The 17,784-nt window shown below is 40.7% G+C and overlaps 2 protein-coding genes across 7 annotated transcripts in view; one reads left to right on the top strand and one right to left on the bottom strand.

The window, feature by feature from the left end:
- VIL1 (villin 1) overlaps window positions 1–4,520 on the top strand; it is a 36,070-nt gene extending 31,550 nt beyond the window's left edge. Inside the window, exon 20 of the mRNA XM_003925534.3 lies at window positions 2,074–4,520. Coding sequence (XP_003925583.1) covers window positions 2,074–2,187 — 114 coding nt within the window. The 3' untranslated portion in view covers window positions 2,188–4,520. The remainder of the gene's footprint in view (window positions 1–2,073) is intronic.
- The window catches only part of USP37 (ubiquitin specific peptidase 37), a 110,672-nt gene continuing 97,196 nt past the window's right edge, over window positions 4,309–17,784 (bottom strand). For all 6 annotated transcript variants that reach the window (XM_074399024.1, XM_074399023.1, XM_039469893.2 and 3 more), the window contains 5 exons: window positions 17,353–17,413; window positions 13,058–13,173; window positions 10,597–10,666; window positions 9,069–9,207; window positions 4,309–8,526 (listed from right to left, as the gene is read on the bottom strand). In XM_074399024.1, coding sequence (XP_074255125.1) covers window positions 8,439–8,526; window positions 9,069–9,207; window positions 10,597–10,666; window positions 13,058–13,173; window positions 17,353–17,413 — 474 coding nt within the window. In that variant the 3' untranslated portion in view covers window positions 4,309–8,438. The remainder of the gene's footprint in view (window positions 8,527–9,068; window positions 9,208–10,596; window positions 10,667–13,057; window positions 13,174–17,352; window positions 17,414–17,784) is intronic.

Genomic DNA, 17,784 nt, shown 5'->3' with positions numbered 1-17,784 from the left:
GGTGTTTACTAAGAAGCTGTTCAATTCAGGGCTCTCTGTGGAAGTCAATAAAATATTCCCTAGGCCAACGTCATCTTAGCAGAGCAGCCTAAGTATTAAAGGAAACCCTCAGGTCTCACCTCTGCCGTTTACCTCTTGGTGCTTGGGGGAGCAGAGATGAAGGCTGGGAGATGCTGTTTTATAGCAACTTTAATGTGGGACTCTTAATTGAATGCGCCTTGAGGATATTTAGCTTGCTTTAAACAGTATCATTATCCTATCATCTTAGTGCTGGGAACAAAGGTCATTTCAGTGAATTTCTTCATCTTATGGCTGAAGATAACCAAGGCTTAGAAAAGTAGTGACTCCCAGTTGTGATTTCCAAGCCAAGAGTAAAAAGGTAAAACTGCTATCTAATCTTCTGGATCACTCGCAGGATGAGAGAAGCTGGTAGGAGTTGTTTATCCAAATATTTTTTCTGCTCAAATAGCTAGGCAACATTTAGTTTGGAATTTGTCCTTTGGCCTTCCTAGTGTCTTCTCTTGGACTCCTTCCCCCAACCTCAGTTGTACCTTCTGCTGCTACCCTCCCACTCTCTAAGCAAAACCTGCACCTACAAAATAATCTGACACATTCACAGAATATAAAAAACTGATGAGGTTTAACCAGTTGCTTATTTATTTTTGGCAGAGTCTCACTCTGTTGCCCAGGCTGGAGTACCGTGGTGTGATCTTGGGAGGTGGAGGTTGCAGTGAGCCGAGATTGTGCACCACTGCACTCCAGCCCGGGCAATAGAGTGAGACTCTGTCTGAAAAAATAAAGGAAAAAACGTTCCCCATTTAATAGAAAGGAAAACTAAGGTTTAGAAAGACTCCTAATATTTGGGCTAATGTGAACTTGACCCTAGTAGAAAAAAAACTCAATCTACCACACTGCTATCCTTTTCATTGTTAAAAATTCAGAGATCAGCCTGTAATCCCAATACTTTGGGAGGCCAAGGTGGGTGGATCACTTGACAGGAGTTCAAGACCAGCCTGGCCAACATGGTAAAACTCCATCTCTACTAAAAATACAAAAACTAGCCAGGCATGGTGGTGCGTGCGTGTAATCCCAGCTACTTGGCCTCCAGGCTGAGACAGGAGAATCTCTTGAAACTGGGAGGTGGAGGTTGCAGTGAGCTGAGTTTGTGCCATTGCACACCAGCCTGGGCAACAGAGCAAGACAGGGTCTCAAAAAATAAATAAATAGGCCGGGCGCGGTGGCTCAAGCCTGTAATCCCAGCACTTTGGGAGGCCGAGGCGGGTGGATCACGAGGTCAAGAGATCGAGACCATCCTGGTCAACACGGTGAAACCCCGTCTCTCCTAAAAATACAAAAAATTAGCTGGGCATGGTGGCGCGTGCCTATAATTCCAGCTACTCAGGAGGCTGAGGCAGGAGAATTGCCTGAACTCAGGAGGCGGAGGTTGCGGTGAGCCGAGATCGCACCATTGCACTCCAGCCTGGGTAACAAGAGCGACACTCTGTCTCAAAAAAAAAAATAAAAATAAAAATAAATAAATAAATAAATAAAAAATAATAAAAATTTAGGCTCAAACCTCTGGAATACCAAAATACCATAGTTGCCTCCTCTGCATCCCTTTCCTGGCTCTCCTGACATTGTTTTTTTTTTTTTTTTTGAGGCGGAGTTTCCCTCTTGTTACCCAGGCTGGAGTGCAATGGCGCGATCTCGGCTCACCGCAACCTCCGCCTCCTGGGTTCAGGCAATTCTCCTGCCTCAGCCTCCTGAGTAGCTGGGATTACAGGCACACGCCACCATGCCCAGCTAATTTTTTGTATTTTTAGTAGAGACGGGGTTTCACTATGTTGACTAGGATGGTCTCGATCTCTTGACCTTGTGATCCACCCGCCTCGGCCTCCCAAAGTGCTGGGATTACAGGCTTGAGCCACCTCGCCCGCCGACATTGTTTGTTTTTACTCTGCATTTATTTGACTATATGCCACATCTATATGACTCATCAGCAAATGGGGCCTGGGAGTGAGGGAGAAGGGAAGGATATGTGACCTTTGCCCTCTGGGCCCTCTCCTCTTCTAGGAACATCTGTCTATTGAAGATTTCACTCAGGCTTTCGGGATGACTCCAACTGCCTTCTCTGCTCTGCCTCGATGGAAGCAACAAAACCTCAAGAAAGAAAAAGGACTATTTTGAGAAGAGAGGCTGTGGTTGTAAAGCAGCACCCTACCGTAATTGTGGGGTTATCACCGGTATTAGTCCTATACCAATTGAAGTGAAATTTTACAGTTGTGCCTACGAGCAAACTTCTATGGGCAAATGCCACTTTTTTTTTTTTTTTAAGCAATTTACCTATTCCTTCAGAAAGATGATATCCCAAAAGGAGCCTATGGTCCTCATTTCAGCTTCTAGGAAGGTCACTAGATTGTTTCTATCCTGAGGTGTTGCGTCATTTTTAATACTCCTATTCTAGAGCTTTCTCTTCTGAGAAAAGCAGGGAAACACTCCATGGAACATTAGAGTTCTGAGACACTACCTAGCTTGTCCTCTATCATGACTCATTTTTACCTATGGAAGGTAGGCTGAAGCATTTTGCAGGTTTACAACATCCCCGGAGTAACAGCTTTTCCTTTTCACATATACTTTCCTTACTGCCTTATTCAGTGGGTAAGTTAGAGGGTCGAAGGAGAGTTGAATGGGCCACAAGACTGCCCTCTTAGGAGGTTTCACAAATGCCAAACAGTACCCAGTGGGCAACACATCCACTAGGGCTAAGCTTGAGACCTAAAGGCAAGTATGAAATGCAATGCTATTTCACTCCTTCTCCCAACCCTTAATAATAAGGCAAAGGAAAAGCCTAGTGAAGGTCGATACTAGGTTTACAAACTTACCCAGAAGCCTCTGCAAAGCTTCACATACTCCTCAGATGAAAATAACAGGAATCAATGGTGACTATGGCCGAACACTGGTTTGCCATTCTGTTACCTTTAAGAAGTAACAGTGCTGCAAGGAATTCCAAGTCAGAAAGCCAACAGAAGGCAATTTCCACAACTTTGAACGGGTTGTTTTAAGTTATCAGCAAGAATGTGTCCTTTTCAGAAATAACAGTCCAATCAACAGAAGATTAATAAAGGCTTTAATTTCGTACACACAAAAAAAACCTCTATGCATAATTTAAAAAGGAAACAAAAACAAGGAAAAACCGTAAAGGATACAGAGGAACAGTTCTGCTAAAACACAGATAAAAGTGCCGCTCCATACAAAACATAAAGTATCAGAATCAAAAGTCACTCTGAACATAAAGGAAAAAAATCACCTCACAAGTAATGTGGCCACAGCTGCCAGCAAACCTGGTAGTGGCTCAATTAGGCAAAGTGTAGGAATCTCATTGTTTTTCTCTCTTTAAGTATAAAGAAACAACATTGACAATAGGCCAGAGAAGTTAGGGAGGGAAGGAAAAGCGCAGAGGGAGGAAAACCTGGGGACAAGAGGTGTGCACATCCACATGTGGTCTCACTCTTCACACAGGCCCACTATCTTTGAAACAGACCAGTTTAGTTGACTGCTCTTCTTTGTTCTGGCGTCTGACCAGGCAAACCTGTATCCTGGTCCAGACCCTCACCCACTCTTGTTCTTATGCCAATAGACATACCTATATTTTGAACCTCTGTACTTTTAAGAAAAGTCCAATGTTACAAAATCAAATGCTTACATTCAGACTGGCACACTTTTTAATAAAAACTCTGTACACCTCAGACTTACAGCACACATGGAAACAACTTACTAATTGTATATAAGTATGATACAATGAATGAGACTGCCTCAAGTCTAGTAATCAAAGCATGCCATAAGATGAATGATTGTGGTGAAAACACAGCAAAATAATTGTCACAAAACTCTCAAGTCCTAACAAACTAGTTTTCCAATAAAATAAAATTTTTCAAATGTTAATGACATATCAATAGAGACAAAATTAGAATTTTGAAGTAATGCAAGAGAAAGACTTTAGAGGGCAGAAGTCTATTTAATTATTGTATATACTTGTAAGAGTGCATTACCCAGTATAAAACAAAATAGGGAGGAAAAAGACATCTATCCATTTTATTGGAACACATTTATGTGCCTTGCATCTGATGTTGGGTTGTTGATTTTCCCAAAAAATCTCCTATATATACAAAAATCCACATGTACTTGGAGATCCAGCTCTGTTTCCCCCGTTAAAAAGACCACCTGGGGGAGGGGTCAATTCAGTTAAAAAGGTCCCCCTGCACCCCAAAATGGGAGAGTATCCACTGCAGTCATTTCAGAGGGCAAAGGATATTTTTATTTGCTTTAATACAACCTCTTTTTAGTCGCTCACAAGTGAGTTTACAAACTACTTTTTTTCTCTTTAATTTAGGTGTTTGCAGATAATTTTCATTACACAACTGTATCTGTAGCTGTACATGTGTACAGTTAAATAACAGTAACTTTACACGATGTGGAAAAATAAATTCATGGATTATTTTGCTGAGGTTTTAAATTTTAAAGCCTGTTTCAGAATTTTACACTTGATCAAGGAGAAAACAAATGTGTGGTCTAACATTTGCTTTCTGTAGTTAACTGACTGATCTGTAAGTACCACTGCATTATGTCTTAAAATGTAAACACATTTACATTTGCTTTATTTGTTATTGAGCCTTTTAAGTTAGGCCCAGAATGAACAGACCACAGCAAGTAAACAAAACTTTTGGAATCAAAGTATTAACAGAAGATCAATTCATGGATTTGCTTATTATATCCTGCTGAGACAAAACTCATGAGTGTGCACACACATATGATATATCCCTATGAAACAGTCTAATCTTCTCATAGGCCTAAATTATAGTCATGGCTATTAAAGAAATTAACAGCATCCAGCCATGTGCAACTTTCCAACCTTTAGTAATATTAGGGGATTAAAATCAAATATGAAATTCAGCTTATTTTTCCTTTAAAATTCCAACAAAGATCAAAAGATTGTATCTAGAATTAATTGCTATCAAGTTCCAATTCAATGTCATTTAAAGTAATATAACCACACATTTGGTATTTTCAATAGGAAGGTGAATTAGGTATTGTGCAAACAGCCTGCAACGGAAGCACTCAGTCTTATCTAACTTGTCCCTTCTTGGCCCCAACATGCTAACTGCCCCATCCTCCAATAATGGGCAAACTGATCACACTGTGCAAAAAAATAATATATTATCTATTTATAATTTTAAAATATATACAGCCAGCTCAAAAAAACAAAAAACCCCATCAACATAGTCCAGCTGAAATCTCCACTGGTAGTCAAAGAAGTAAATTAAAGGAGTAAAAAAAGGAGAGGGCCACAAGAATGGACAGACATCAAGTAAAATTTGAGTCCCAAACATGCAAGTACATGAGCAGTGAGATAACTCATATGCTCCAATAACCTATTTTCTTTTCTTTTTTTTTTTTTTTGAGACGGAGTTTCGCTCTTGTTACCCAGGCTGGAGTGCAATGGCACGATCTTGGCTCACCGGAACCTCCGCCTCCTGGGTTCAGGCAATTCTCCTGCCTCAGCCTCCTGAGTAGCTGGGATTACAGGCACGCACCACCATGCCCAGCTAATTTTTGTATTTTAGTAGAGACGGGGTTTCACTATGTTGACCAGGATGGCCTTGATCTCTTGACCTCGTGATCCACCCGCCTCAGCCTCCCAAAGTGCTGGGATTACAGGCTTGAGCCATCGCGCCCGGCCAATAACCTATTTTCAACAACTCCTGCCCCAGACACGAAGATCAAATCAGGTTTCTGAGATAAGTGGATTTCTAAACCATATACACATGAAAGCTATGAAAGCAATTGAAATGAGGCTGCTTCATGAGGCAATCTAGACTTATGGCATATTTCTATTTTTCTCCATGTTTTAATGCAGCCCTTACTTTAAATCTTTCCCAATAATTTTTAACAGTGCCTCTCAAATGCAAAGACAGGTAAGATAATTAGTAACAAGCCAAAGAATTTTATCACCACTTCACTCATTTATGAGAACACCAGTTATTTTCAAGCAAAACCAAACCAAACCAAACCAAACCAAACCAAACCAAACCAAAAGAGGCTCCTGGTAGACATGAAACAAAATTTTAAAGCAATTTTTTTTTTTTTTTTTGAGATGGAGTTTTGCTCTTGTTACCCAGGCTGGAGTGCAATGGCACGATCTTGGCTCCTGCAACCTCCGCCTCCTGGGTTCAGGCAATTCTCCTGCCTTAGCCTCCTGAGTAGCTGGGATTACAGGCACGTGCCACCATGCCCAGCTAATTTTTTTTTTTTTTTTTTTTAGTAGAGACGGGGTTTCACCATGTTGACCAGGATGGTCTCGATCTCTTGACCTCGTGATCCACCCACCTCGGCCTCCCAAAGTGCTGGGATTAAAGGCTTGAGCCACCGCGCCCGGCCTAAAGCTAGTTTTAAAACAAATATTTTCCTCTGCTCTGAACACCTCGGGCATTTTCTACCACACTACCATTTTGGAACATTCATCACAATAATGTATATAGGTAGATGGTAGGAGGCAAAGCATTTATCAGTAGTTAAGCAAAACTGCTGATGCCATTTATAATTCAAAGAATAAAAATTTAGAATAGGTCACTATGTAAGAATATATCCAAGTTTCAAGAGTAGGGCTGGAGCTCTCTTAAGACAATCTTTCAGAATAGATGTTGCACCTTCTGTGATGGTGGTTTGTGGTTTTGTTTTTTTTTTTTGAAATGGAGTCTCACTCTGTCACCCGGGCTGGAGTGCAATGGTGCAATATAGGCTCACTTCAACTTCTTCCTCCTGGGTTCAAGCAATTCTCTCATGTGATGGTGGGTTTTTAAATGCTTTTTTCCTTCTGAAAAGCTGATGTGGTTTTGTCCCTAACTCTGGGAACTAAAGAATAATCCCCTTCTTTATAACAAAAGAAAAAATATGAAAGAAAACAATGAAGGTTTCATTTTGCTATACTTAACTCTATGCGATCCTAATAATATCTGGGCTTATAAAATTATCTTATGGACAGAATTCCATCCTTAAAATAATTTTTTATATAGTTTCATAAGCTGCTTAACCAAGCTGGTTATGTCAGCTAAGTGACTAGCATAGCACTTAATGTTTCCCGCTCTACTTTGCCTCAACTTGAGCACCTAAAAAGTAGATAAATTAATTATGCACCTTTTGTTATTTGTTAGTTCTTGGGATTACCTAAGCCAATCACATTTTAATTGCGACCCTATTTTAAGGGCAAAGCCAGACAGTAAATGGTTAAATGATCAAGGTTTTCCTATAGCTCGAGTACTTAATTTCACACTTGCAACAGGATTTTTAGCTTCAGTGGTCCAGAATTTTAGTTTACCAGAAAAACACTCTTCTTATCCTCCTTATGTCTGAGAGGCAGAGATGCTAACATTCTTCCTTATCCCAAAGTATTCCTGCTGGGGAGTCCCAATTGGAGAAATATTATCTTTCCACCTGTTTAAAGTTTTGGTTGCAATCCATTAGGGTAATGCTGCTCGATGGAAGAATGACAAAAAATAAAAAAGAGTCTTATCTTCACCACCATAATAATGATGATACATGATGAACAATACTGTGTGAAGAAATTTCCTTAGAGAAAACACAAAGTATACAAGGAGTATCAAATGTGGGACTATAACACATTCCAAAGCACCAACAATCCATTTCTTGGGACTGCATGTAAACAGCAAAGACATCACAAATTCATGAAATTCACAAACAACAATGACAACAATAAAACACAGCTCCTCAAGTCAGGTGACACCAATGCCCCTCTTTTGCAAAGAGAACAAATGGTCATTAGTATAACATGAAGAGCTGGCTTTCCAGTGAACTTTACTAATAAGCAAACACACACAAAACATTACAGACTTGAGTGGAACTACTCAAGGAACATAAAAGCTAAAAGCTAACTGAAACTGATAAGCATATCTTGACACGTATCTCAGGTGAATGGACTCTCTGACACCTTCATTTCTTCTCCAAACTGCTGTGCTATTAATTTGAACAGGTATATTCTGGTGGCTCATCCTAACTCTTTAAGGCTCCATTCATCCTCTGTGTGTGTGTGTGTGTGTGTGTACACACATACACATATATTTTTACAACATGTGTGTGTGTACATATACACATATATATTTACAACATGTGCTCCTAAGACAAAAGGAAGTGCCACTCTTATAGGAGAAAAAAGATAATCAGCTACAAATGTGAGACCAAAGTTTCCATAAAATAGCATGGAGCATTCTTCGCAACTCCAATTTTTGTCTTTTGGTTTGGCCCTGAGCTGTTTGTTGCTCCCGCATCAAGTAGAATTCCAAATTCTCCTTCAGCAGAGGAAAGGTGAGGTGGGCAGCAGTAAGAAAAAATATGCAGTGCACACTGCCAACCCAGAAGTTTGTTCCTCACAAGGCCTGACGGGTAGTCTTCCCCACTTCCATGCTAAGTGTCTGAGAGTTCTTTTCTGTTTCCAGCAGCTCATCAAAGATCTCCCTTAAAATAAAATAAGCAAAAAATAAAACAGGAAATTTAGTAAGCAGAAGCAAAGAATAGGCAGGAGAAAAAGTAAAATTGATACAGATAAAGCCTTTATATTCCACTTCATGTCTGTATTTTATTAAATAAGCAGCTCATTTCATCTTAACCCTTTGAATGCTCATTTTTGAGAATAGAGGGGAACTGACAACAGTTGGCTTTAATGAACATACTATGTAATTCCCATCCATATAAATCAGATTTTCTAGCTGATAAAACTGGATGACTGAAAAGACTTATGATAGGACATCTTCTATCATAAAACAAACTGTCTTAACTTCCATACCTAGATACTACTGTGTAATGAGCAATTAAGGCTGAGTTATGAAAGAAAATATTCTAGACTTTCAAGGAAATGTCAAGAGATGGACCCTAACCAAAGATAACAAAAACCAAAAATTGTCAACCATCAACTGATGGGAAGATTTTATCCTCAAAGGAAAAAAAAAAAGTTCAGGTGATTTTTAACTCATTATTTCAAATCTGACAAAGTTTCTTACTTGTGCATATAAAAGAAGATGTAACCACTCCGATCTCGATCACTCTGCACAGCAGCCTCTTGGATTTTTGATACCTCCAGGTCATTGTAAGTAAACCACGCTTGCTTCTTAATGTCATACACATCACTAATGTAATGACCTGAAACAAATAACATCTTAAAATCAAGGTTTTTAAAAAATACTGAATTAAAAAAAATTTTTTTTTGAGAATTAGTCTCACTCTGTTGCCCAGGCTGGAGTGCAGTGGCACAATTTGGCTGACTGCAACCTCCGCCTCCCAGATTCAAGTGATTCTCCTTGCCTCAGCCTCCCGAGTAGCTGGGATTACAGGCATATGCCACCATGCCCAGCTAATTTTGTTTTATTTTTAGTAGAGATGGGGTTTCACCATGTTAGCCAGGATGGTCTTGATCTCTTGATCTCTTGATCTTGTGATTTGTCCACCTTGGCCTCCCAAAGTGCTAGGATTACAGGCATGAGCAACCACACCCGACCTAAAAACGCACTGAATTTATCTCAAGTATAGGAAATTTGAGAAAGAGAAAAAAAGCTACCGTATCCATCTTATCCTCAACACTGTGTCTAAAACCCACTGAGAAAACACATACAGGCCAGGAATAGTGGCTTACTCCTTTAATCCCAGCACTTTGGGAGGCCAAGGCAGGAGGACTGCTTGAGGCCAGGAATTTGAGACCAGCCTGGACAACAAAGCAAGAACCTATCCATACAAAAAAAATTTAAAAATTTAGCCAGGTGTGGTGGCATCCACCTGTAGTCTCAGCTACTCAGCATGCTCAGGTAGGAGGATCTCTTGAGCTCCTGAGCCCAGCAGTTCAATGCTGCAATGAGCTAACAATAGTGCCACTGAACTCCAGCCTGGTGACAGAGTGAGACCCTGTCTCTAGAAAAATAAAAAAAGAAAAAGAAAAAAATATATGTAAGTACACAGAGAATTAAGGAAGCATATACTACACTGGGACACTGTTTTTGATAAATGTATTGTGCTCAGAGGAATTTAGGTCACTTATGAATAGAGAAATCAAAACAGTTACAATTATTAACACAATTCACATTGAGTGTGATCAAAGTAGATTTCAAAGATTTTCTTGAAAAACTTGTACTTCAGGGGCTGGGTGCAGTGGCTCACATCTATTATCCCGGCACTTTGGGAGGCCGAGGTGGGTGGATCTCTTGATCGCAGAAGTTCAAGACCAGTCTGGCCAACATGGTGAAATCCTATCTCTACTAAAAATGCAATAATTAGCTGGGCGTGGTGGTGCATGCCTGTAATCTCAGCTACTTGGGAGGCTGAGATAGGAGAATCACTTGGACCCAGGAGGTGAAGGCTGCAGTGAGCCAAGATTGTGTCACTGCACTTCAGCCTGGGTGACAGAGCAAGACTGGGTCTCAAAAAAAAAAGAAAGAAAGAAAAGAAAAATATCCTTATGAAGCTAGGCAAAGAGCAATGTAATAAAGAGCAAATGTTGACTACTTCATTTATAAAATGCTGAAATCATGATGTATTCACCTGAAGAAGAAGTGCTACCAATGTGGCTGACAACACTGATGAGCCGGTAGGAATGAGGCAGATTTCCTGTCTGGAAAACAGAAGTGGGTATAACTTTTAAGTCTTCATTTGAATAAAAGTGAAACACTGAATATAAATTTATTAACAAAGCTGACACGGCTATGCCTTGGTGTGTGACATAGTAAGAATCAATTAAAAAATCAGTTCACACGCTTTGACTCAAGAATTCCACCCCCAACTAAGAAATTATTCTAAGGAAGTAAGTCAAAAGAAGAGTATATGTGTCAAATTATTTACTGTGGCATTATCTAGTGAAAAGTTGAAACTAACAATCTACCCAACAATAGCTGACTGGTTGGCATAACAATTCAATATAATAATGTTCAGTTATATAAAAACATTACATGGATCAGCAACATGTTAAGTTGCTTTTCAAACCCATATGAATGCACATAGTAACTATAGCTCTATCAAAAACAGTTATGTTAAGTAAGATTTGTTAGGCATTGGACAATACAATGAAAATATTAAAAGACCTGCTATGTTGCTGTAGGGATCAGAGTGAACTTTTACATTTTAAATATTATGAAAATGCAATTAAAACACAGTTGGTAAAATAAAGCAAAACTGAAAAGTGATATTCATGCACTGCAGACAGCACTACAAGGTAAAATTTGGGGAAGGAATATGGCTATACGTAAACCAGAAACTTAAAATGTTCATAAACTTCGATTTAGTAATTTACTTCTGGAAAATCTAAAAAATGAAACTCTAAACTATGGAAAATGAGGGCCAGGCACGGTGGCTCATGCCTGTAATCCCAGCACTTTGGGAGGCTGATCACCTGAAGTAAGAAGTCAGGAGTTCAAGACGAGCCTGAACATGGTGAAATCCTGTCTCAAAACAGTAACGACAACAACAAAAACTATGGAAAATGCATGAGTCAAAAGCACATGCCACTGTACTCCAGCTTGGGAGACAGAAACAGACCTTGACTTAAAAAAAAAAAAAAAGAACGAACGAAAAAGAGAACTCTGTGTTTGGCCAGGCACAGTGCCTCATACCTATAATCCCAACACTTTGGGAGGCAGAGATGGGCAGATCCCTTGAGGCCAGGAATTTGAGACCAGCCTGGCCAAAATGGTGAAATCCCATCTCTACCAAAAAAAAAAAAAAAAAAAAAAAAAAGCTGGGCATGGCGGCTTGTGCCTGCAATCCCAGCTACTCGGGTGGCTGAGGCATGAGAATCGCTTGAGCCCAGGACGTGGAGGTTGCAGTGAGCTGACAGAGCAAGACTCTGCCTCAAAAAAATAAAAATAAAATACGGAAAACGCTACAAGCATACAGTTTTCCAACACATTATTATAGTGAAAAATTAGAAACAACTTAGACAAATATTCAATGTTAGCTAAAAATTAATAGAATATTCATTTGAGACAATATAGCATGGCCATTAAAAATAAGCTTATAAATAACTACTCTTTAAAAAACAGGATAACCTTGGTGTGGTGGTGTGTGCCTCCAGTTTGACATATGGAAGGCTAAGGCAGGAGAATCCCTTGAGCCCAGGAGTTTGAAGCCAGCCTGGGCAACACAGAGAGACTCTCACTCTAGAACAAAAAAAAAACAAATGGGATAAAAACTATACTTCTGACTTTTTAAAAAGCATACGCGTCAAAGTGCTGACAGCAATGTGTTTGGATAGTAGGATCCTGGATAATCAAAATTTGCAGGGGAAAAAGCAATTATTTAAGAGGCAAAAAAAAAAAAAAAAAAGAGTTCAATGTACCCTAATTAACATCACCAATTCAACAGTTTTCAGTGAGCAACAACAAACTGTTTTTGGTATTTAACTATGAAGATAATACACCTATTTGATGGAACTAAAGGTAATTTTATTTATTTTTTCTCGAGACAGAGTTTCACTCTTGTTGCCCAGGCTGGAGTAGAATGGTGTGATCTCAGCTCACTGGAACCTCCACCTCCCAGGTTCAGGTTCTCCTGTCTCAGCCTCCCAAGTGGCTGGGATTACAGGGGTGCGCCACCACACCTGGCTAATTTTTGCATTTTTAGTAGAGATGGGGTTTCACCATGCTGGTCAGACTGGTCTCGAATGTCTGACCTCAGATTACCTATCCGCCCCAGCCTCCCAAAGTGCTGGGATTACAGGTGTGAGCCACCGCGCCCAGCTAACTAAAAGTAATTTAATACACACATGACTTTACTGAGTTCTTATCAAACATGCATGTAAAGTGGCCAGGATGTATTCCTGGTTTTTTTGTTTTGTTTTGAATCTTGTATGTGAGAAATGAAGAGTAAATGCCAAGAGAAAATGAGACTATCTGATGGCTGCTGAAAGGGCAGAAATGAACTTGCAATGGACACTGAAAGTGAGGCCTTTGAATAAAGAGCAGGATTGACACTGAATCTGACCATCTATACTCAGGGATGAAAAAATTACCTCAGCATTTCTTTTCAGTTCCTCAGCTTCAGCTTCTGTATACTCCATATCAAAAACATCCTCATTTCCAGAGTCCTCATCAGAACCCAATGCGTCCACAAAGGAGTTGTTAAACTCTGAAGAATACAAAGACAAAATCTTATAAAAGTTCTTGGAATAGGCTGGGCATGGTGGCTCACACCTGTGATCCCAGCACTTTGGGAGGCCGAGGCAATTGGATCACCCGAGGTCAGGAGTTTGAGACCAGCCTGACCAACATGGTAAAACCCCGTCTCTACTTAAAATACGAAAATTAGCTAGGTGTGGCGGTGCATGCCTGTAATCCCAGCTGCTCAGGAGACTGATGCAGGAGAATCATGTGAACCTGGGAGGCAGAGGTTGCAGTGAGCTGAGATGGCACCACTGTGTTCTAGCCTGGGTGACAGAGTGAGACTTCATCTCAAAAAAAAAAAAAAAAAAAAAAAAAAAAAAATTAGCCGGGCATGGCTGCTAATGCATGTAATCCCAGCTACTTGGGAGGCTGAGGCAGGAGAATTGCTTGAACCCAGGAGTGGAGGTTGCAGTGAGCAGAAATTGCACCATTGCACTCCAGCCTGGGAAACAAGAGCGAAACTCCGTTATCAAAAGAAAAAAAAAAAAGTTCTTAGAATAGACATAAGAGATACAATTAGGAAGATAAAATAGCTTGAAGTACACATTTTATCATTCTAAGAAAACATAAAACATAGTATGAGGGTCCAACATGCTTAGCCCACTCTGGGGAACATGGAAGACATGGGTAGCTATAAAAGAAATGCTCTTTTTCTTTTAAATATATTTATATGATAAAGTAATCTAATCCTCCTAAGAAAGGCATAAAAGTGGAAAAGAATATAATTTTACATATGATCCAATTTTACTAAGTTCTATATATAAGCTATATATGTTAGATTTCAAGTACTTGGTGTCATTAGCAGACATAAAGTATCCTCACAGAAAAAGGATTTTTATATTAAAAAGTCATATTCTTGGGGCCGGGCGCGGTGGCTCAAGCCTGTAATCCCAGCACTTTGGGAGGCCGAGGTGGGTGGATCACGAAGTCAAGAGATCGAGACCGTCCTGGTCAACATGGTGAAACCCCGTCTCTACTAAAAATATAAAAATTAGCTGGGCGTGGTGGCGCGTGCCTGTAATCCGAGCTACTCAGGAGGCTGAGGCAGGAGAACTGCCTGAGCCCAGGAGGCGGAGGTTGCGGTGAGCCGAGATCGTGCCATTGCACTCCAGCCTGGGTAACAAGAGCGAAACTCCATCTCAAAAAAAAAAAAAAAAAAAAAGTCAGTATTCTTTTTCTTTGTATTAAATCATTTTTTGGCCAGGCAAAGTGGCTCATGCCTGAAATCCCAAAACTTTGGAATCTGAGGCCGGCAGATCACAAGGTCAAGAGATCAAGACCACACTGGCCAACAAGGTGGAACCCCATCTCTACTGAAAATACAAAACTTAGCTGGGAGTGGTGGCATATGCCTGTACTCCCAGCTACTTGGGAGAGTGAGGCAGCAGAATCACTTGAATCCCAGAGGCAGAGGTTGCAGTAAGCCGAGATTGCCCCATTGCACTCTAGCCTGGCAGCAGAGCGAGATTCCAACCAAAAAAAAAAAAAACATTTCTTGAAATGTAGCAAAAAAGTAAAGGAAATTCAACCTTTAACTCTTAAATTTCACCTAAGATATACTAAACAAATAAATCCAAGATCTATATTTTCCTTTTTTACATTTTTAAATTTTTTAAATTTAAAAAATTTTTAAGTCTGGCTCTGTCGCCCAGGCTGGAGTACAGTAGCAGATTCTTGGCTCACTGCAACCTCCTCCTCCTGGGTTCAAGCAATTCTGCCTCAGCCTCCCGAGTAGCTGGGATTACAGGCGCCCACCACCACGCCCGGCTAATTTTTGTATTTTTAGTAGAGATGGGGTTTTACCATGTTGGTTAGGCTGGTCTTGAACTCCTGACCTTGTGATCCGCCTGCCTCAGCCTCCCAAGTGCTGGGATTACAGGTGTGAGCCACCATGCCCGGCCAAGATCTATATTTGCTTTAACAAGATATGTCTATTGGAAGCATCCATCTTTACTAATGGTGTTAAGAATCCCAGAAGATAAAATGGTGTTAAATAAAGAATCCCATTTGTATATGTATGGTTATTTGCTTTAAAATATAATTAGCTCCACTAAAATCACAGTATAGTGTGATTTACAATCACATAAATATTTAAGAATGAGAACAGGCGCAGTGGCTCACGCCTATAATCCCAGCACTTTGGGATGCCAAGGTAGGTGGGTCACCTGAGGTCAGGAATTTGAGACCAGCCCAGCCAACATGGTAAAACCCTGCCTCTACTAAAAATACAAAATTAGCTGGGTGTGGTGGCACATGCCTGTAATCCCAGCTACTTGGGAGGCTGAGGCAGGAGAATCGCTTGAACCTGGGAGGCGGAGGTTGCAGTGAGCCAAGATTGTGCCACTGCACACCAGACTGGAAAACTAGAGTGAAATTCTGTCTCAAAAAAAAAAAAAAAAAAAAAAAAAAAAAAAAAAAAATTAACTGGGCATGGTGGTGCACACCTGTAGTCCCAGCTACTTGGGAGGCTGAGGTAGGAGAATTGCTTGAACCCAGAAGGCAGAGGTTACATTACAGTGAGCAGATTGTGCCTCTGCACTCCAGCCCCTGGGCAACAGAGCAAGACCCTGTCTCCAAAAAGAAGACACGGAAGAACCAGGAATCAGCTACCTCTGAAACTGGAGGATAAGGAGGAGATAAAATGAAGATGAGTTAAAAACTATTTGAGAAACAGATTCCTACATCTACTTCTTCCAACTTTACATCTTATGGACTTCTAATACCTAGTCCACACATTAGTTCTGCCAAATGCCATGACATGTGAACCTTATGCTATTGAATACATCACTCATGACTGCCCACTGACTTCCCCAGAATAAGCTCTTAAAAATTCATGGGGAGGCCGGGCGCGGTGGCTCACGCCTATAATCCCAGCACTTTGGGAGGCTGAGGCGAGTGGATCACGAGGTCAAGAGATCGAGACCATCTTGGTCAACATGGTGAAACCCTGTCTCTACTAAACATACAAAAAATTAGCTGAGCACGGTGGCGCGCGCCTGTAGTCCCAGCTACTTGGGAGGCTGAGGCAGGAGAATTGTTTGAACCCAGGAGGCGGAGGTTGCAGTGAGCCAAGATCGTGCCATTGCACTCCAGCCTTCCAGCCTGGGTAACAAGAGCGAAACTCCATCTCAAAAAAAAAAAAAAAAAAAAATTCATGGGGAAATTAAAGCCACATTATGTTCTTCTAAGAGTCTTTTTTTTTTTTTTTTTCCTGAGACGGAGTTTCGCTCTTGTTACCAAGGCTGGAGTGCAATGGCGCGATCTTGGCTCACCGCAACCTCCGCCTCCTGGGTTCAGGCAATTCTCCTGCCTCAGCCTCCCGAGTAGCTGGGATTACAGGCATGCGCCACGATGCCCAGCTAATTTTTTGTATTTTTAGCAGAGACGGGGTCTCACCATGTTGACCAGGATGGTCTCGATCTCTTGACCTCGTGATCCACCCGCCTCGGCCTCCCAAAGTGCTGGGATTACAGGCTTGAGCCACCGTGCCCGGCTTCTAAGAGTCTTAACAGTGGCAAAATTATAACTTTTTCATTAAACAGATGATAGATAATTCTTGCTGTTTAGTTTTTCAAAATTAAAAAAATATTGTTAGAGATATGGGTATAGATGACAAAAATCATTTTGAAAAATGCAAACTGAAGATGAATATAAATGTCAGAATAGTGGTTTCTCCTGGGAGGAAGACAAAAAGGAGGGATATACAGGTAACTTGTAAGATTCTGTTTCTTTACCTGGGAGGTATTCAAATTTATTAAAAAACACATTTTAGCCTATAATCCTGGCACTTTGGGAGGCTGTGAGTGGATCACTTGAGGTCAGGAGTTCGAGACCAGCCTGGCCAACATGGTGAAACCCCATCTCTACTAAAAATGCAAAAATTAGCTGGGTGTGATGGCATAACTGATAGTCCGAGCTACTTCTGAGGCCAACATGAGAACTGCTTGAACCCGAGGTGGAGGTTGCAGTGAGTTAAGATCGTACCACTGCACTCCAGCCTGGACGACAGAGTAAGATGCTATCCCCACACTAACAACTAACAACTAACACACACACACTCACACACACTCTCACTCTTTTTACGTTCTTCTATGTGTGATACATTTTACCATTTAAACAAAAGTAATTAACATGATCTCCACACCTTGAAGACTTAATTCAGTAGCTCTTTTGAGGTCATCATCTTCTTTCTGTTCCCAAGCCTCCTAAAGAGACAAGAACAAAAACTAAGGTATTTAAAGAAGTACTGATTAAACTTATTCAGAGGATAAAATCAGTTTCTTTGGAAGCATTTGCTAATAATACTTTCTATAACCGTATACATCTTTGGAATATTACCTTTTGAGGAATGTGGGGAAGTTCTTTACTTTTTTCAACATTGTCCTCTTAAAACACAACCTTAGAAGTTAGCTGGGTGTGGTGGCTCACACCTGTAATCCCAGTACTTTGGGAGGCCAAGGCAGGCAGATCACCTGAGGACAGAAGTTCGAGACCAGCCTGGACAACATGGTGAAACCCTGTCTCTACTAAAAATACAAAAATTAGCCAGGCGTGGTAGTGGGTGCCTGTAAGTCCG

Source organism: Saimiri boliviensis, chromosome 5, assembly GCF_048565385.1.
Source record: "Saimiri boliviensis isolate mSaiBol1 chromosome 5, mSaiBol1.pri, whole genome shotgun sequence".
Classification (NCBI taxonomy): Eukaryota; Metazoa; Chordata; class Mammalia; order Primates; family Cebidae; genus Saimiri; species Saimiri boliviensis.
This window is presented reverse-complemented; position numbering and strand designations above follow the sequence as displayed.